At 34.9% G+C, this 21706-nt stretch overlaps 1 protein-coding gene across 1 annotated transcript; it reads left to right on the top strand.

Annotated features, from left to right (window-relative positions):
- Positions 1-2826: 2826 nt before the first annotated feature.
- Positions 2827-19944, top strand: unpg (homeobox protein unplugged). Its single transcript, XM_033347179.2, has 3 exons — positions 2827-4542; positions 6401-6712; positions 18400-19944. The coding sequence occupies exons 1-3, from the start codon at positions 4266-4268 to the stop codon at positions 19158-19160; spliced, it is 1350 nt and encodes a 449-aa protein (XP_033203070.1). The 5' UTR covers positions 2827-4265; the 3' UTR covers positions 19161-19944.
- The last annotated feature ends 1762 nt before the right edge of the window (positions 19945-21706 follow it).

The raw sequence follows: 21706 nt of genomic DNA, 5'->3' as shown, positions 1-21706 counted from the left end.
CATATAACGACCAGCCGTTTAACTTTAGATTCTGTAAAGCTCAATTAGACTCGTGTTGCGTTAACGAGTGCCGAAATAGCGCCACTATTAGCGTGATGTACCGATTAGCCCAGCTTGGAAACGCCTACAAATAGAAGAAACCACGAATGGGTGTAACCTGCCACGGGAAATTATGCGCCAGTAAGTAATTGCATCCTTTGGTCGTCTTTTCTTTTCCTTGTACCTTAAAATCTCCTTCTCTTTATATATTCTGTACCTTAAATAAATAAATAAATAAATAACGTAAATATTACAACAGCAAAATGCAAATTTAATGTGACGTTAAGGAAAAATAGTTAAACATGTAAATTATTAGAAGAGAATAGAAAATTTGTACTTAAGTATGCAATTCACAGATAAAGTTACAAAGATCACATAAGAATAATTAAAGCTGTAAAAAGTAGAAATGTTGGATTGAACGTAAAATGTAAAAATGTTGGATTGAATGTAAAAGTAGAAATGGATGATACAATTCTCACCCATTATGACTTGAATCTTTCAGATACTGAACTTCGATTCCTATTCCTTGTTTGTACGAGTTCTCATTCCCATAACATATATAACTAAAGTTAATTTCATTATGGAATAATTCGAAAAAGATGTAAAAATCTAAAAGAGGTTTTTTTTAACACTCAATGACAGCGATACCTTAACAACGCACGAATTATCAAAATTAATGGCAGCTATTCTTACTCATCAAATTAACGTTCATCAAAATTCGGTGCAATGGGCGAGCTATTTTGGGTGGTCCGACTCACGTGCATAATCGACGCGTTATTAGACGCGACCGGTCACGTGGGTGTATTTACGTCATAACGAGTATGCATAGCGATCAGCGTTAACGAGCCAGCTCGCTTTCAGCACCGTAAGCGTTGCCATAAGCCCACCAACCGCGTCCCTTGTATTTTTATCGTTCGCCCGCGAACGCCGCCGATGAACGTGTCTCCCATTAGGTTGCTCACCATGCCACCCCCGCACTACGCTTCCTTAACGAGCGCTGTTATCCGAACGATCTTGGCGCGAGCCAATCCACTCCCAGGATAATGATGCACCCTTCTTGGTGTCAATCCGCTCAGCGTCATCGAGATCGTACTAGCTCAACACGAGAATCAATCTCGTTGTGTATTCTACGAAATCGTTCCCCGACTTTGGCTTTTATTCTCTTGAAAATCGATTGACAACTTGAGAGCAGATGCTTTCGTTTTGATATTACGGTATCGGGGATTTAAGTAGATAATTTGATGACAATACCTATTTGGAGAAGGAGTAGGAGCTTTGAGAATTGTTAGAAGCTTCGTAAATGATTGCTGTCAAGTATTACGGCGTGATTTATTCCCTTTTCTTGAAACTCTATTTATTTATATCTCTGTAGATATTTATCAGACTTTCGTGTTCTTTATATTACGTTTTCTATACTTAGAGGAAACATGATTCGTCGATGTCATAGATAATATACAATTACATCTTGATAGTGATTATCTATTTATCATGTATGTAGGTAATATTCGATAGGTAAGTTTAAAGTAGGTAATTTCAATAAATGCTTCTATTCGTAAGTTTCAGGCATTGTAAAAAATGGGTTTCGTTCTTTCTTATGTGTTCTTTTAAAAAACTAATCGAATTAAATTTAGGGATTCTGGAAGAGAATGTATTGTTCTAGATAAGTAATATGTAGCGTGAAAACTTCTTTGATGAACTTCTCTCCTTGATGCGTCTTGTCACAAATCAATTTACCTAATACAAAGTCATCGATGTGTAGCGGCACAGAAGTCAAAGGACGACGCGAGTCGAGAGCGACTCATGCTGTTCTTTTGCCTCGGAACATTGATTCAGCCTTGACGCAGAAATATAACAATAAGCAAACTCCGGGCAAAACAATGTCGCCGCTACATGCAACCGTCGAATGAAGACGAATTCGAATTTTCCGACTCTGCTCCGACCAGTATAAGTAAACGGACGCGATCGCGAGCGACAGAGTATCGTACGAGTATTTATCGAGTTACGCGACGAGCATTATCGAGTATTTATTCCGCGATTTTATTCTGCGATTTATATTTTGTACTAACGACTCACGTATACGGCTGTACATTAATTTATTGTTTTAAATATATTCGACTGTTTCAACAACGAGCAATCTCGTTCTTTAAACCTCACGTACTAAGTATCCTCCACAGATGCATCCACCTAATGCGTTTGCGCTATTCACCAAAATTGACGAGACATCAAAATTTCTATAGAATTTACAATTTCGAGAATACTTCTCCAAAATAGTTATACCTACAGATAACTATGTATACTCTACGCTTATTATCCTCGCTATATATATTACTTTACACTTCTCATAAACGATCCTAACTATCCCTAGCACAACTTTGCTTCTACAACATATTCCTATAGCTTCTTGATAGAATAAAAAAATACGAACGAAGCGACCGTCAGTGAAACGAGAAATAGCAAAAGCGGCAAAAGGAACAAGATAACCGCATCGAGTTCACAAAATACATGGCAGTTCGTCATAGGCAGTAATTAACAGAGGGATCGATGGTAGAGTATCCGGCCTCGTAACGGGTGAAATTCATCCTTGGTTCAAGCTCGATCACGCCGGCGGATCGCGACCACGGAAGGACAAAAGCGGCCACGGTAGCAAGATGGCGGTCCATGGATCGGTAGGCGCGTCCGTGAATGCAGTTGGCCCGAGCTACGACCAATCAACGACGCGGCTGAACCACGTCCGTGCGGTTACGCGGCCACGCCAGCAGCCACGCCGCCGCGAGTCGGCGCGTCAGGGACGCGGCCCAGCAATTGAAATGCGGCTCGCCGCCGGCCGCCAGTTGCCCGTCGACTTGTGCCCCGTGCGGTGCTCTCCACGTGCTCTTTTTTTCCCTGCCGACTTCTTCTCGCCCCCTCTGGTTCCATTACTCGGGTTCGAGAACGCGTATATACGCGGCATGGCAACGAAAAGGTAGAAGGGTTCCTGAAGAAGAGGATCGAGTCGTGGTTCAGAATTTTGTGGTTACAGTTTCGGCCGGACAAGTGCGGTTTCCCTTTGGTGATTTTGATTTTCGGAACACGACGTGATCAGGATATTGGAGAATGAACGCTGGAGATGAGAATAGAAAGAAGGTTTCGGGCGGAAGAAGATTGTGATTTGGAATAACGGATTGTGGTTTTTGAAACGGAAGATTTAGAGGATATTTTTTTTTGGAATTGTAGTATATTGTAAGAGAAGAAAAACTTGGATTGGACTTGGAGAGGTGGTTTTTCTTTCTTTTTTTTTTTTTTTTGGATACTGTTTGTCGTACTGTTTGTTTTGGTACTGAGTGTCGTACTTGAAGAATTACATAATTATATTGGAATGAGAAAGACAGTGAATTGTGAACAGCCTTTGTAGATTTCCAAAGACAAAAAAGTGAAGAAGGCATAAGATCGTTACATTTTCGTGTATTTTAAGAAATTGAATTCTGTCTAAAAAATGTCAAATATTGTAAAGACTGTATAGGATACAAAGACATCAAATGCTACGAAGACAGTAACGTGTATAAGTGACATTTAATGGAAAATGTTCTGCGAAATACAGTATTAAGCCTGATAAAAGATTACTTGTAACTAGTATGTTCAATGTATGAAAAAATATATAGTTGTATCAATCTTAAACACAATATCTCTTGTAAGAGGAATTATCATATGTATATGTAGTAGTGCAAAAGAAAAAGCACTTATGTTAGAAATAAATAGTTTAGCAGTTACTGACACATGCTGACGATGGATTTATCGATGCATACACACGTTTTAATATACACATGATTATAAATACTTATCACACACACTACAAAATAGCGGTATCTCTTATTATTCATATAATGCAATTTTAATACAATTTTTGCACGGCGACGTCTGTTTAGAATTCATAAATTCACTTTTAATAGAGCAATAAATATTCATATCGAATTTTATAAGCGCAGAATCGCTACGACGCAGTTCAGTATCGTTAAAACATAACTCGACAAGTACGATCAAGAATAAATGTATTATTCATAGTAAAGTATTTGAAAATCCGGAAGAGAATATTTAAAAAACAACGAAACATTGTCATCCTGCGTCTGAAGTAAAGTTTGAAGAATCATCAAATTCGTTGCACAAAAAGAAAAAATACAACAGCTGTAGAATTATGGAAGGACAGATCGCGTGTTAATTGTTACCGTAAAATCTGAAATCCGAAAACAAAAATGGACTCAAACGTAGAGGAAACGGAATTGGACGTCGGATCAGCGAGCGACGAACTCGAATCTTCGATCGGAGAATCGAAGTTACCGCGACGACCAACGCCAAAACCCTTCACGATCGAAAGTTTGATCGGTAATTGTGGTACACAGAAAGGAAGCTGTGAATCAGGAACACAAGGAGAGAAGACGAATGAAAATGAAGAGGATTCTGATCGAGATAGAGAATATCTTTATCAGAGACACTACTTGGCGACCGCGGCTGCCAGCGCACTACCTCCTGGTTGGTTTGTGTTTAACATGGCATGCAAACTATCTCTTACTCTCAATTATTTGGAAAACTTCGAAATAGACTTTTTACGATACTCTTCTTCCAATCATTATATTCTTTTCTATTTGCCTTTTTCTATAAAATCTTTTCTTTTTCCCGTTTTAACAGCTTCAAAATTATGCACATATTTCGTTCTAGATGGTAATCGTAGATTTTATACACTTAGGCTTCGTTATAGTTAAATAACAGTTCTAGATTTCGTATGTTTTTTGTTTGACACATTGTTATTATATTGTTATGTGGTAATTTATCGACTTCTGTTTTTACTGAAAGTCATATTATACAGTTACCAGTTTTAAGACTCGTAATAACTTTGTAAATTATAAAATAGAACGTTATTAAGATTTATAGGTTTGAAAAGATCTAAGCGTTCCGACGGTTAAAATTGTCAAGTTTCTTTAATTTTATATTAGTTAGTCAGTCATCACAACTGTTATAATATGGCAGCTGCGATAGCCTAAACTAGATTATAAGGCTGTATAACCGGCTATTGGAGCATATCATCATATAGTAGGTATCATATATAATCAGAGATCATAATATATGATAGACTACTTTCTTATCTTGCATAATTATGGCGTACTGGTGTTAATTATACTCATTTTCATATTCATTTATTCCGGATTACATTTAATTATGCTTAATTTTTCTTAATTTAATATTAATAATTGAATAATTTACTTATGATTTATACTGCCTCTTTATGTCATGTTATTTCATTTATGTCATTTATGGATGCTTCATAAAACACTATTGTGTTTTAAAATCATTTGGTAACGTTAATTCATAACTTAAATATTGATTAGATTATCGCTTATGTGAATTATTTCTTTCGTCAAGAGCGACAGGAAACGATGGGTTTAACTGTTACTAAACCTCTTAATTTATACAAAGTAGAAAATAAAATGATCGAGCATGCTTCGTTAACGATTAATTGCCCGTTACATATTCTACAACCGCTTTTTCATTTTGAATCTTGCAACTACCGGATGTAGCATGCATAATTTAATCCGTGAACGTCCTACTTTTGCCGCAGAACGAAATCTACTTAAAATAAGTTCCACTGAACGCCGTCTTAAAATGTTACGTCATCTTAAGAACGCGATAAGCTCCAAATTTATATAGTATAGGTATAGTAACATTATACATTTTCCATTTTACAGATCATTGGCCACTGATTAAATCGTATTACGTATATCATATAATTCACATAAGAATGAAGTAATTCCTCATTAGAGTATCTCACAATCAGTTACGTGAAATGTTATCTATATTGGTCATACAAGTATTATTAGTAGCACTCATTGAAATGCATATCATGATAGCGATAGTCTTTATATGATTTAGAACAATAAAAGAAATATGAATTTATATCGTAGAGAAGGCAGAGCAAATTAAGAGAAATATTTCACTTTAAGCGTGAAAACTTTTCTTCGAATATTAAAAAATAGATATTAAATAATTAATTAATAACTAATCCACAATAAAGTAATTGGGAGTCGTAAATTATTGCATGAAAAATAATAATTAGGAAACAGTTACAAAACGTGTAATATTTAAATATTCGAAGATTAAAAGATATTAAATGTTTGTAGTATTTAATTCACGATAAAACCATTGGTAATCGCAAACTGTTGTATCCAGAATTATAACTACAATTATAAATACATTTACCAGAACGAAGAATAAAATATATTTCAATTCACAATAAAATTATTGATAATTAACAATTAGTACGTGTTAGTTACAGTAAGTCGAGTGATGTTGTAGAAATTATTCAGGAAGTATTGATTAGTCTTCTCTATTTCAGGTTTTGGAGTGCCACTCGGATTGTACGGTGCATGGCTACCAATGCGGATGTACGGCAGCGGCGGCGCTTCCGGTGTTCCAATGTTACCGGCGCATACCTCTGCCAGTTATCCGTCTCACCAGGATCTATATCAGAATCGATTATCGCAGCATCTTGGTTCAGGAACGAATCATCTCCAAGGTGCGGCTTATCCGACCGCTTGTCAGCGTGGCTTGAATCATCGTGGCTCGACCAGCTTCACAGATAGCGAGGACGATGGTAGTATCGATTCACCGGCATCACCTGCTCACGATCTTTCTAAATCGAGACATGGTAAGTTTTTGCGTAAAACGTATGGCGCGATATTTGTTTTTTCTTTATGTTTCGTCTCTTTTACAATAAGCTTACGGTATAATTTCACTTCTTTTCATTTAAACAAAATTTTATTAAGCGATTGTTTAATCGAACTCCTGCTAATTATATGAAATATTTGTTCTCTAATTTGTGCATACAAATAGAGTGCCATGCCATACATTTATGACTGAAACTATTTGATGCTCAGACTCTTGAATGCTTCTATGTGAATATTTGTACGTAAGTTGGAATATTTTAAGAAAAGAGTGCAACATTTTGTTGATTGTAGTTACTAATTTAAACTGACCATTGATAATGGAATATTTTTTTTAATTCTGTTGAAGTGAGTCTCGCTTCTAGGAAAACTCTACATCTTCTCTAGTGTTTAGTTTTTGGCACAACGATTCTCTTTACAGCGGCTTTTTTGGTCTCTATTATAGTACCGCGGAAAGATCGCCGACATACAGATAATGTCGACGATAAAGCGCAAATGCCGACAAACCGAAAGGGTCGGAAAACTTCAATAGGCCTATCAATATATTTCGGCACCGCAGTCGTTGATCGTCAATTGGCCACCGGAGAGTTTAAGAGTCAAGAATCGTTAATCGAGAGTTGCCATATCACACTACTGCATTAAGTTCATGTTAAATAATCATCGTTTTCCGTTTAATTCACTGTAATAAATCCATCTATCAATACATTATCACATAGGATAGAAACTATCAGAAATCCTAATTTCTAACATTTCTGAATAAAGAGTTTCTATAATAGATTCATCCACGCGTTTGCACTCTCTATTCCGAGATATATAAAACCTCAACAAATTCAATTTTGTAGTCGACAATGTATCAAGGAACAGTACTGTACAAATATCTTGGACGATTTACTAAACAAAGATAACTTGTTTTTATGAATGAATATAAGGGTATTTGAGCTATTATTTTAATAACCTGATGCAAGAATTGTTTAAAATTCAATAATTATTTGAATACATATTGATTAATTTGAAATTATTTATACTCCGTGTAATCTTCTTTCGTTCTTTCGACAAGCAATAGTTCTTTTCAGGGATGCTGTCGAGCAATTGTTTAACAAACTCGTTTCATGCATACTGTATTTCTCTTGTTATTATTTGAAAGAACTGCTATACATCTCTGATTTAAAAGTAAACTTGTGGATTAAAACCTTGTAAACAGGTTCCACGATAAACGATGGAAAGAATATCTAAAGATTCATTTCCACGTAACAGTATAAAAAAAACATTTTTTAGGAATACGTAAATGAGACAAATAGTATTAATAATTTATTGTAATTCAATTCTTTAATACAAAAAATATCTTCCATGTATCACTTAAATATTTTTCTTATGTGAAAAAATTACTTCGTTCTTTCTTTTCTTCTAAACAAATTCTAATATACATACAAAATATACATACAACAATATACTATTAGACAATACTTTATTTAGATAATACACGATTATATGAATTTTTGTGTAGTATTCATACATCTTTTCTACGTGCAATTTCCAAAATGAATAAATATTCTCTCACAGCATGTATTATGCTACTTGAGATTGGATATCTTCGATTCTGATGGTTTATTAACGGCGATGCACCGTCATGCGAACGGGATCGTGAAATACCTATTTATTTATATTCTCCTATTAACTTACAGCCGGTAATTCTATATTCGAAGCACGAGCTAGCTCTATACCATAGCACGATGTCTGACGGTAGTTAGTGTTAACAGGATGCGGGAGTGATCGTTTCAATTATTTCTAGGACTGACGAAACATGGTAGCAATTAGTAATTAAAATAAACGTCGATCGATGAGATTCTCATTAGGATAGTAACGGATTTCCTTATGGCGTTCTGGCTTTCATGAACTTGCTTCTCAATGAAAGTTTTGATTTTTCGGCTGTGAAGAACATGATGCATTTGTTGTTTATTAATGAAGTTTTGGACAGCAAATAAAACTCAGTAATTTTCATTCACATAACTTTGTATTTGTATTCGCATAATTTCGCAAAAACCGAAAGTGGTGGAAAAAGAAAGACGGTAGAGTAAATAAGATAAGGTTAAAGTTACGCGGAGTTGTATTGTTTCATTGAAAAAGAAAGGATAGTATTTTATAAAACAATTGGAATTTTGTAATATAATATCGTTGATTCTGATTCCAAAAATTTTCTTAAGCAATGCTACATTTTTATTAAAGTTACCAAACAAAGATGAACACCGTGAATGAACTTTATCGCGATTCATTATCGAGCATTCGTTTGAAAGTCTCGTTCGGAGAATTCCTTCTGTACATACCATCCAGAATGATTTCACAGAAAATATATTCGATAAATTATCGATTGGATCGGAGAAATTTCCGAACATCGCCCTTGTGTTCGAGGAACAGGGGTTCTTCCTCGAATGTTCGTTCGGCGTTTGAAATTCGGCCAGGATTCACCGAGTACCGTATCACGTACTGTAAACGCGTGTGCGTACGGAATTTTACACGTGTGTGGGAGCTGTATGAGATTTGACTTTGGGACGTCTATAATTTATGCACGCTACTGTGGATCTCGGGCCCTTTGCCGCCTTCGATCGTGGCGACTGCGATCGTAGTCGAGGATACGCTCCTGGAATCCGTAAGCGATTCATTGCAATTTCTGTCGATTCGTGTTTCTCGAATAACACTCGTTTTTCTTCCCCTTTTTTACCTATTAAAGAAAGGTAACAGAAGAAAGTCTGGATTTTTAATGTGCCACCTTTGAATTTCTCTTTTATTGTAGACTTGAAAGTAATGATTTAAATCAGTGAAATTTGTAGCCGAAGAATTAAATAAGTATTATATTAATAAAATTAAAGATTATAATTGCTTGAAAGAGTATTATTCGAGTTAATGAACTCTGATCACGAATCAACGAAGTCACGTAACACGTTGCTTGCTTACTAATCACTTTTCGTTCCCATTTCGTTCAATTTATTATTCCCTTCCTCCTCCGAAGTACAGTGCACGAAATAATCGAAGGATCATCCACGTAAATTAATTTAAACTTTGGTTATGCTACTAATTGGAATGACTTGAAATAGATGCATTTTCATTATCTAAAATAACCGTTTGGTACATCATATGCTTCTTTCTATATGACGACCACATTAAATATTATTTATTTTTCAAGAAGTATAAAATCTTATTAAGATTCACTTTGTATACATTAACAAGATCTATCTTTCATTAAACATAATCTTTTTCAGACATAAACTATGTATATTTGTGTCTTCTATTTTGCATACATATGTCATATATCTCTTATATCTTGTATTTTATATTTATTACATATCACATGCCTCTTATATCTCATAAAATTTGATAAACCTATACGCGTATTAGCCAACTTATGAATTAACGTGAGATTTTTACGAAAGTATGTTCTATTAAATAATGCAAATTAAACGCAAATTTAATTTTCATTACCTGCTTATGGATACCTTGACTACTAAGCAATCTTGTCGAATAAATACATCTAACAAGTAAATCTTCATCTTTTTCAACCAAAGTCTAATTGACACTCTACCTTGTAACAGTCCTGAAAGTAAATTATTCTATTATTTATAACTTCTCACCATATTCTACCTAAAATTTACTTCCTTGCTCGCTGGTAAGAAGTTAGTTTTCATTTTCCTATCGTATACTATTTCAACTTCTCAATCAAGAAATACGCGACCGCTTAATTGTTTGGAGCGGCGCGAATAAACCCGTAATGGGTCGTGATGGGTTGTTCAGTCGTGTCGTATAAATGGAAGGGGGTATTGGATGTTCGATGGAAAGTCGAAACTCGCCGATCACGTATTTCCGAAGGTGGCGGGGGCGAACGGACGATCGACGAAGTCGCGCGCATTTATTCGTGGCCGATCACTTTTTATTGATGTACCGCCGACCGAGGCGATTTCGTATGCGCAACGAAATGGCTTCGAGGAATCTGTCATCGGTCATTTATGACGCACCGTGCCGAACCGGTGTGCCGATCGTTACGACGAACACGCCGATCGAGACGCATGCCCTCTCTATTCTTGGCCCCCGACCATCGGAAACGATTCACCTGAATTGTTGCTTCTTCTCGTTCGGCTCTCTGTGTTTTCGGTTTATTGTTTTACGTTCGTCTCCCCCCTCCTTTTCTCGTGTCTGATTGTGTTACAAAGAGCTTTCAATAGAGGAAGTTCTGACGTGATTTAACAGTTTAACCTGTTAAGTGGAGAAGATGAGTTTAGTTGTCGTTCGAATTCTTAATATCTTAGACATAGTAATTTCTTTATGTATAGATTCTCTGTTTTTTAACGGCCTTTTTCATCGTTGTTTGAAATAAATTGCATTATTACTGGACTGTGAATGTTTATGCATGTAAAAGTGTAAAAATGTGCAGAGTGCATGTGATATGCTGAAACGTATGAAATATCTAAAATAAAGTGTTCACTGTAATATTTTGCGTAGCAAGTCCTCGCTTAGATTTTATTTCTTTAGTTAACTGTATAAAAATGCTTATCGAAATAAATACTTTAAGTTTAATTTGTGAATAAACTTATTCTGGGTGCTTTTTATACCATTTCCCATCTGTAGATACAGGCATTTTTGTTTGCGTGTCCAATGAAATTGAGAAAATCTAACGTCACAAGATGTAGGTCTTCTGCTTCGACTATTTATTCACTTTGCAATTAACTTATTTACCTTCGACTTAAACAAGACAATAGCTTACAGAGTAATTAATCCTTTCTTTTACTTATGTTAAATTATGACATAGCTGTTATGTTAAATTCTAGCCATTCCTATAATTTCATTATTTCACGGTCAATTTTAGATCGTTTCCAAACAACCTATTTGGCTTTCAAGTTTCATTCACCAAATTGCCGCGTCAGTTTTATATACTTAGTTTCCATTTAAGAGATGATCGATCGCACTTTTATGTAATTCTATTTGCGTGTCGTCTGGACTGCTTTTAAATGAACCACGATGAGTCTTAAAACAGCTTCAATCTCTCTAATAAAATTCGTAATTATGTCATTCAGTTTGCCGGAATACAGATATATAAATGAATCGTATAAAACTATGTTCATGTGTACACTTTCGCACGCAGAGCTTGAGTTTTTCATCTTTAATTCAATTCATCTCAAAGTTTGTCAAACGAAAGTAGCTATTTTCACGTGAAATTAAATGCGAAGATGAGAATGAAAGTTTTATATTGAAATTCCAATCAGGAATTTTTTACAGTAAATTTCATGAAAATGAATATGATATTTATCTGCTTTGTGAAACGAAGATAGATGAAATATTCAACTGAAGATTCCGTTCTGTTTTATAAAATTGGTGATTGCATATTTTTATTTTTGTTTTAAAATTTTAACAGAATATACTGTCGAACCAGAATGTGAAATGATACAGAATCTATAGGAATGTATCTATTTTTCACGACTAATCGCTAATACCATGCAATTTATACGTATGGTATAACAGCATTAAGACGAAGATGAAAGGATAAAAGTTTACGAACTATATCCAAGTGTTCGTTTGAAGTTTTTAATGAAATTTTCTTCCTTTAAGAGGGTGATGGACGTTGCATTGAAAAGTGGCTTAGTTGACGTGACAAATTAATCACATTAACAGAACGTTCTAAAAGAAGAACGAATTTTGAATTGCATAGAACGACATATCGATCGCGAATTAAATGAAATTATTCTATGGACGATTCCTCGAATGAATAAGACTTCTTTGTTCTTAGATAGCTTAGATAGATTATCTTAGATTCTTAGATAGATTACAGGATTCATAGCACTTTAAAGAAGTTCCTGCAATGGACGGATGCATTAGAAAAACACGACGTATCTAGTCATTTTTCAGAGATCAATATATGAATTAATTATCGTATAAGTAGAAGTGAAATGTCACGCAAGAGTCTGACAAGTTTACTTTATACTCTAGATCACATGTGATGATTTCCTTTTCTCAAAATTTATAGCATTAAATTTCTATCTGTGAAGTTCCTTTTTCGTTGAATGTTTATGCACTTTATATACCTTTGAGACGTGGTAGATAAGCTTCTTCTTATTTTCGAGGAACGATATATTTTTTCACAATCCGTTTGTGATTTTATATTTTTTTAAATTAAAAAAAAGATTTACTCTTCTTTTAAGATGTTGAAAATATATAGTTCGCGGCGCTTAGCGAACTATCTATGTAGAAAATTCTGTTTTACCTGTTTCGGCGAAGTTTAAATTTGATATCGGATAATGTAAATTTCATTTGCATTATAAACATGTTATAAACTTTTTGGTTGAAATTGAAAATTAATTGTTACATGTATATATGTATCATATATATCATACATATCAAGAATTGAATGAATCGCAGATAAAGAATTCCCACACAATGTAAAGATTCAAATAAAACATAAATAGCTGTTTCAATGGCTTCCAGTTTCCATTAAAAATTTGTAGTATATTGATTGAATCAGGACAATCAGCTTCACGATTCCAATAAACGATGTCGTCTGTTTGTTAGGTAGCATGGTTTATTTAGTAGTTATCCAGGTAAATCACAGTAACATATTCGCATCGATCGCATGTTCGAATGACATCAGACATGAAATTAAAACTAAAAAGCAAGAAATAAGAGGGATTGAAGTCATTATGTGACATATCCAGAAATAAATGTAATCACCGCTTCGCCCTATGAAACATGTATGATAACTGCTTTCTACAAATCCAGCGAGTATCGTTCTAATTGCATAAAGATTTAGGATATCTAATTTCTGACAAACGAACATAAATTAATCTTATTTTGTGAAACTGCGATAGAAATATTAATGTCTTTCTTAAATACTGAATCTTTTACAAGTAAATAATTTGCGACAAAGAGTGAATTAACAGTATTTTATAATATACAGTATCTACTCTTAGTAATATTTATAATAATATTTATATAGTACCTACTACAATCTCTGCTAGTAAAAAGAATATAAATTAATTTTATTTTTCTTTATGAAATCACAATAAATAGTATGTCTTGAATATTGAATTCTCTGTACAAAATTGTAACGAACAATTTTCTACATTTTTTCATACTATAGGTATATATCATTTTTTCATTATCGAACAATTCGAAAAGAGACTCTTTCTGCTTTTCTAGCAGAATTTTTGGTTTTTGACCTTTTTTTCTTATTTATTACCCACCGTGATGCCCGTGACGAGCAACATGGCAAGGGAGGATCGCCTCGCGTTGCTATTCGCAAGGAGAAACCAAATTCTGACGAGAAAAAAAACGTTGTCCCCTTGCGGGAACATGGTCTGAATTGGATTCTTCGATTGGTCGATACACTTAATGGTCTTACGACACAAAAGATTTGCCAAACACAAACCGTATATCATCCACGTCAGTATCAATAATTAAGTTTAATTAAGTCGAAAACGATCGTCTGGACTTTTTTACTCGCGCGAAAAGTATTGAACGTTTTTAATTATTTTTCGATATGCCTTTTGTCGTATTGATTTGATCGCGTCATTTTCATCGAAGACCATATTGGGACACATAAAATTAGTTTGTTGATCTGATATTATAGTTTGTATAAAATGCAACCACATTGCTATAACCTAGATATTTATATCTTCGTGCCTGTGAATTATAAAAGTACTTATGGTTCGACGATACTTCTATCGACAAAACTAGCGAGTTTAAATATTTCATTAGTACTTTAAATACTCATTAGAGTATGAGTGAGAGATTTTTAATCTCCGCGACTAAACCACACCGTCCCAACTATTGTAAATGCCACTGACACAATTTTCTCACATGAAATACATACATCCATATTTTCACAGATAGTATAGATATACAGTAGATAGGTGTGATAAATAAAATAACTTTTATTTATTATAATGTTTACTATAAAGTTCCTTTCCCTTAACGTTTAAAATTATACCTAATTTAAACGTTTTTCTACGTCTATATATATAGGTGTCTTATTTCCCTGAATTTTTAATCTAGTATTTACACTTTTAGGCATGTCATCAGTCGAAATTAACTAGTAGAAATATTTTACGAACGAAAAGTTATTGAGAAGAAAAATAAAAGGTAACAATAGTAATGAGTTAACAAGAAATGTTCAACTTTTGACACAATAAAGTTATCGATATAACTATACAAAAAAGGTATCCTATTACATAATTAATTCTATTTCAAGCCGTAAATACTGCGAATGTAACGTCATAAGATAATAGCTCAATGCTTTCTTTGTCATGAAACTCGAAATGATTACTTAACGATCATACGACGAAGAAGATTATACTTTGTTGAACCAGATTATACCAGTTGTTATAATATTCGTATGAGTTTCACTTGTTCTCACTGGAATACAGAAAAGATAATTTTCTATCTGTCAGGGTAAAATATGACAGTTTCCACGTACGACTGTAAAAAGACCTATTCAGGAAATATGTACATCTGTTTCTATTTTTCAAAACATTCGCTGAAGAAGAATATATCATGAAGATGTATAGTTGTACAGCGCCATTCCGACGGGTGTAGAAACCGGATCGAACTCTGATCTGGCAGATCGCCAGTATCTTAGTGAACACTGCACTCAAGCGGGCATATAGAATGCACTATACTGCATATCTTCCTCATAATCGCAAGGAATAATAAAAATCTTGCAATTTGCTGAAGAAGACCCTGATCGTGCTATAGCAGTTATCGTGTTATTAAATTCTTCAATACCAAATCTGTATACATATCTGTTTGAAGTCGTGAAACTCTATAGAATTTATATTCTATATTTCCTCCTTTATTTTGTATTAATTTGAAGATTTTATATGATTTTTCGTAGCTGGTGTTCAAGTCAATGGTGAAAACATTATATGTATTCTCGAAATTATTATTCAAAGAATAGTTACCAAAGAATAATGTTTAGGGAAGTAAAATGATGTAAAAAGTATCGCAATAATAATGATAGGGTATTAAAGGAAAGAATAGAATAATGAAACGTTTATGGAATTTTCGAGTACACATATTCGACTACAAATATAAAAAGACACGTCTTTGTTTTTCGTAATAGCAACCTAAATTCAGTTGTTTAACTAAATCTTTTTCCAGAAATGTTTCAACTCTTCCAGACACAATTTTTGTACCACCTCTGTTTTGCGATTGTTACACGCCGAAAAATTGTATCACCAGCATAAAATGTTTTTTAATAAACCTTCGTTTTCAATTTGTTAAAAACATAAAATACAAGACTTGAAGAACACGATTTGTTGTATCAGTAATATTGAAACGGTTCTGTGCCTTTCATACCAAGAAGAGTTGAAACTAGAATAGAAAGCAAAACAGAAAACTCTGTAAATAAAATATCGAAGCTCCATTTACGCCTCTAGAATATATTTCCCCAGCTGCGATAGACATTTAGAGTCACTTAAATAACAGGATTCGCGGCCGTGTCGCAACCAATAGGTTAAAAGTCGATTCTTCGATTCTTAAACGTCTTCGAGAACCAAAAACTTCACCCGTCCCGGTATCGAACAATTGCTCTATCCAACCTTAATAGCGAAGAAATAGTGCAGAATAGAGATGTAACGGTATCGTTTGAACGATCGATCAGCTCGATTCTCCTATCGTACAAAATGTAAAGACCATAAGAGGACAACGCCCGAACGTTTGTTCGTTGTACTTGCCAAGAGAATATCGCGGACTCGTCTCTCGTTCGCGGAAGCGTATGGCCCATTCAATCGAAACTCTTTGAATTAATAAACACGCGGGTGCATCAAACTCCAGCTGCGTTAACTTAACCGCGGAACTTTGCGTTCCGCTTCGTACTACGCGTCGCGTCCTACGGCCGTAAACACGAAAATGAATAAAAGACGGAAGCTATAATCTCGACGACACGTAGGTAGTTGTTGAAAAGACATTTATGCGGTCATTAATTCTGATATGTTTATCGTACTTTTAGAAGAATAATTTGCAAGACAATTTCGCGATTTCTATTAATTTATAGTTGAAGATTACAGAAGAAGAGCGCGATAAGATAGATTTTTCATTTTTTATTGGAGAAAAATTTAAAAACTTTTGTACATTGATCTTGTATGTTGCGAAAATTGCCTTTTTATTTGATTTTAAGACGTGATTTAAAGACGTTTCGATTTAAAGACGTGTATTTTTTCATACTACTCAAAATGTTGCTTACAATATTAAAATATTGACTAAATTGATGATGGCGCTTTTCCCGTTTGTATTTTCCATATGCTTGGAAGAACTGTTTATGATTAAAATCGTTTAAAATTATTGTAATACAAGATGAAAGTGGATTATGTTATATTACAGTTATATTATATAGTTTCATATAATTTGCATAGGAAAAGGTTTCGAAAACAAACGAGTTGTATTTTGAGTAGAGCTTGGTGAATATTTTAGAATTTTTTAAAGATCAGACAGGATTACTCTATATTTTTAATTTATTGGCCATTTTTAAGCATTTTTAGAATGCTTTTATGTAATTATAAATAATCTTTTTCTATCGTAAGTAATCTACTAAGACAAGATCTAGTTTTCTACAAATCGTAGAATGATTCCTATTTTCCTTTCATGTTACTGATATCTTTCAAGTTCCGTATATCGATCGTGTTTCACAGTATTGTTAAGTACTTTAATTCATAATTTCCATAAACAGCTATGATGACTAAAGATTCTGAATAATCTATAGCACCCGGTTGCACTTCTATCAACTTCAATATAACCACGCTTCTTCCTAGAATTCCTCACTTCGCTATAACTATTTTCAAAGGAAACTTTTCGCTCGAGTTCTTTCAATGTTGTATCCATCTACTGAAGTGTATAAAATGCAGTGAAATTATAAAATAATATAGTTTGTAACGTCGTTTACAGTAAGTAAAGTGCTCAGCTGGCTGGTAAAAAGACACAAGGAAAGAGAATAGAACACGTGGAAAATAACAAAGGTAACGGGTGAGACTTCGATCGAGAGGCATACGCTTTCTGATCGAACGAGTTGCATGTCTCGCATATTAAATCTTCTTCTTCTTAAACTATATTACTGTTAATTAGTTTCCCGTGAGTCCCTGTGCAATAGTTTAACTACTCACTGACCTGGAATTCAACAAAATGACGACCTATCGAAAGTAATCTTTATTTAAAATGGTCAAATGGAAATTGCATCGAGTGACCTTAAAATCACCAAGGGGGAAATTAAACAATTTTTCAAAATACACGCACTGATACCTCAACTCAATAAAAATTCGAAGATCAATTATGAAACATAAAATATAAGAACAACTTGTTACATAATATATTCAACTTTGGAGTACTAATTTTTATGGGAATAATTTTGTATATTATATTCAGCCTCTTTTGATTAGTAGGCTGCAGATTTATATTGGGAAATTTGTAAAGTGCAAAACTGCATATGCACACAATATGCAAAATCACGTAAGATATTCTAATTATAGTACTCGTTGTAATATTTAATAGACGAAATAAATTTCTATATCTTATTTCTTTAACTGTATTCATAAAAGTATGAATTATAAATATTCGTAGTTCTTTGATCAACCTAAAACTAATCACCATTCACTAAACCCTCTTCCCAAAAACATTCTTCATTCATAATCCGCGTTGGTTCCAGGTTCAGAAAATGGTCGCGCTTCGGCGGACAGCGAGGACGAGGGCGGAGGATTGAGCGTCGCTGGTGAGGGCCACGATGCGACCGACACGATGTCCAGCAACGCATCCAGCAACGTTAGTCCCGGGGGATCATTAGAAAACGGTCAAAACACGTCAACAAGCGGGTCCAGTAACAACAAAGCCAGACGCAGACGAACAGCCTTCACTTCTGAACAACTCCTAGAACTCGAGCGAGAATTTCACGCGAAGAAATATCTTAGTCTAACCGAAAGATCGCATATCGCTCACGCTCTAAAATTATCAGAGGTCCAGGTGAAGATCTGGTTCCAAAATCGGAGAGCCAAATGGAAAAGGGTGAAAGCAGGATTGAGCGGTGGAGGCGTTGGGTCTAGTGCAAGCAACATGGCCACTGCTGGTACATCCAATAGACATAATGGAGTAGCTGGACAACATTCTGGAAATGGTACCAGGATCGTCGTGCCCATTCCAGTGCACGTTAGTCGATTGGCAGTTAGATCTCACCACCATCATTTGGAGAAATGCGCCAGGCCGCCTAGAGTTAGACCAACGACGGATAGTCCTACGTCCAGCGCCTCGTCGTCGGTACTCGGAGACGCTCTTGGATTGGTCAATTCGTCCATCAACTTGAGTGGACAAGTGCAAAGTCCTCTGAACAGCGGAGTTGGAATCGGAGTCGGTGTTGGACTAAGAGCGTTTACGGTACCCTCTCATCGAGGAGGACTCAGCTCTTCCGGCAGGTAGTGAAAGCTACGAAGTGAACTGTGAACGCGGGACTAATTGTAGATTCGTGGTGAGAATTGTAATCTTTGAGTATTTATGAGAAAGTTTAGTGATGAAAGAAGTGAGTTTTTGAAACAGATGGACGGTGTAGGTGGATATTTCATAACGATGGGTGATATTTGTGGAATTGTATGGTGGTCTGGTATCGTTGTGTGAAGGTGAGTGGTGAGAAGATAAAGATTCACTAGTGATGGGAAATTTAAAAGTAAAACTGCCGATGGTTTATAATTCGTTGTTCGAATAACTTGTATGTACCATTCTTACAAATGTGGTATATAATAGTAGTTCCTTCACAGCAAGATGCTATTTAGCTACAATGTTTTATCTTTAATAGTTTTTAATTTTAGATATCTACTAAATACGAGATTCAAAATTGAGATGGGAATTTGTATTACAAATTACGACTTATATTTTTACATCTAATCATCTCTCTAGATCATCTTTCTCTCATCACTCAATTTCTGTATCATGGCCCATCAAGTCATCTCAAAATCGTCTGATTTTCTATCATATCCAACGACAACAATAAATTGATCAACTTGTAAATATACATACCTATGTTAACAGGGAAGAATTATGTAAATAGCTTTCGCACAGACTGTATATCCCGTACACGGACCGTAGATCGTACTTGTAGATAATTTCTTTACGTTTAAGCAAATCTCTGCTCCATCCCAGAAACACTTTTACAACGATATCGATATTGATCTAGCGTGCGATTTCCGCAGCTGTATCAGGGATACGGAGCGGAAGAACAGCGAAAGTGTATATCAAGAAGGCAATAAAACGTGCGAATATCATGTGGAATATCATAGTGTACTCATGAATGTATACCATATCACAGATCCCTAACTTCTCCGCGTTAATTTTAATATCGTTAAAGGTTCACAAAGAGACTTGCTATTTTGCAATTTTTCACGAGTTATATATCGTACAAGATGGTTAAGAAGGCGCTTTTATTATTCATTCGCGAGTTAAGATGCATGTATATTCTGTGCTTATTTCGAGTGGCCTTCAATCAGGATTACAGCGTGCTTTCATTCTTGTCAGAAAAAGTAGTTCGGAGGTAAGTGATCCATCTTCTACTGTTATGTCTATCGATTGTTTACAATAGATGAGAATATGTTTTATTAACAATGGTATGGATGAATAATTCAATTGGTGCGGAGTTATGGCATCATTTAATTTGTCGACAGTAAAAAAATAGCAAATCTTTCTTAAGTCCATTCTTTAAGAATTAGAAGGATTCATCACCCTTCTTAAACTAACATAGCAATAGCATAAATTTCTTAAAAATTATAAAATTCGACTTATGATTTCAATTATAAAAACAACTAATACTTTATTACAGTGGTCGATGTGACTGTAAACGATTAACTAAAAAAAATATGCGCCTTATTCATAGAATCCTTGGAGAAAATGAAACATTTCCTAATTCACTGAAGGAAAGTATCTCCATTGATATATCTGTATTGATACAAATGAAAGATTACAAACTACCCAATGCTACATCTGTCAAACTGCCAAGGGATTCTTTCCAAGAATCTACCCAAAGATTCTCGTGCTCGTCTTTTCGTTGCCTTTAGACCTCTGGACAAATTAGCTGGGTTCACGAAACCTCAATGCATATCGAGAAGCGGTTAGGTTGCGCGGCCAAAAGTGGCATATGGGGTCACGCCTACGAGGCGTTCACTGAAGGTGAGCATGGGGTCCGGCTTTTTCCATGGGTCCCCTCGAAAGACGAGCCAGCACGCGCCGCAGCCTGCGAAAATACGCGCGTTGAATCCCGCCCGTGGTGTGCAGCCTGCAATTTTCCACGTCAAGGTGATCCCATGGGAGACACTGATCTCGTTTGGGAGCCGACAAAAGCCACCCCTTCGGGGAATCTAGCTCGACGTAATTGTCAAAACAACTCGAAAATCGATTACGAAGGCGACTCGAAAAAATACAATGACACTGATTTGTAGATGGAAGAGGGCGTATGTGAGGCAAAGTGAAGTTTCTGGAAATAAAATTGGTACGTTAAAGTAAAGGTTAAAATTGGGAATTCTCCGTGTGTTATCCAGACAGGGATAAGGGTTAAGAATTAAAGGATAGGTATAGCTTTTGCATTTTGTTTAAATTATAGAATATAAATATAAATACTGAAATCTGTTTTTTTATATCATTGCAAATTCCTTATTGGATATTTCCTTCCATATTAAATTACTAACCCTTAATTGATATTCTTGAATCATAGATGATTCACGCCTTAGCTTAGACTTGAGTTCGATTAATTAATTTAGAGTTTTAAGCTCAATTTGTACTGTATATGCCACGTTATAAATATTATAAATTTACTAGAAATTTAACAAGAATGTTAATTTAAAACGCAATGATTTTGAAATGTTTGATGTATATCATTTTAATTGTTAATATCACGTCACACAATATATGATAGTTGCATTAAAACGGAAATCGTTTATGTTTCTTATCATCAGCAAACGAGATTGAATTTTGACGTGCCT

Source organism: Bombus vancouverensis, chromosome 7 (genome assembly GCF_051014615.1).
Source record: "Bombus vancouverensis nearcticus chromosome 7, iyBomVanc1_principal, whole genome shotgun sequence".
In the NCBI taxonomy this organism is placed as follows: Eukaryota; Metazoa; Arthropoda; class Insecta; order Hymenoptera; family Apidae; genus Bombus; species Bombus vancouverensis.
The sequence above is the reverse complement of the archived record's forward strand: the minus strand, read 5'-3'. Positions and strand labels throughout refer to the sequence as shown.

Excerpts from the sequence above, each read along its gene's own strand:
- unpg (XM_033347179.2), top strand. The coding sequence starts at position 4,266 with ATGGACTCAAACGTAGAGGAAACGGAATTGGACGTCGGATCAGCGAGC. Across the intron at positions 4,543-6,400 it reads TGCCAGCGCACTACCTCCTG|GTTTTGGAGTGCCACTCGGA; the intron begins GTTGGTTTGTGT and ends TCTCTATTTCAG. Across the intron at positions 6,713-18,399 it reads TCTTTCTAAATCGAGACATG|GTTCAGAAAATGGTCGCGCT; the intron begins GTAAGTTTTTGC and ends CGTTGGTTCCAG.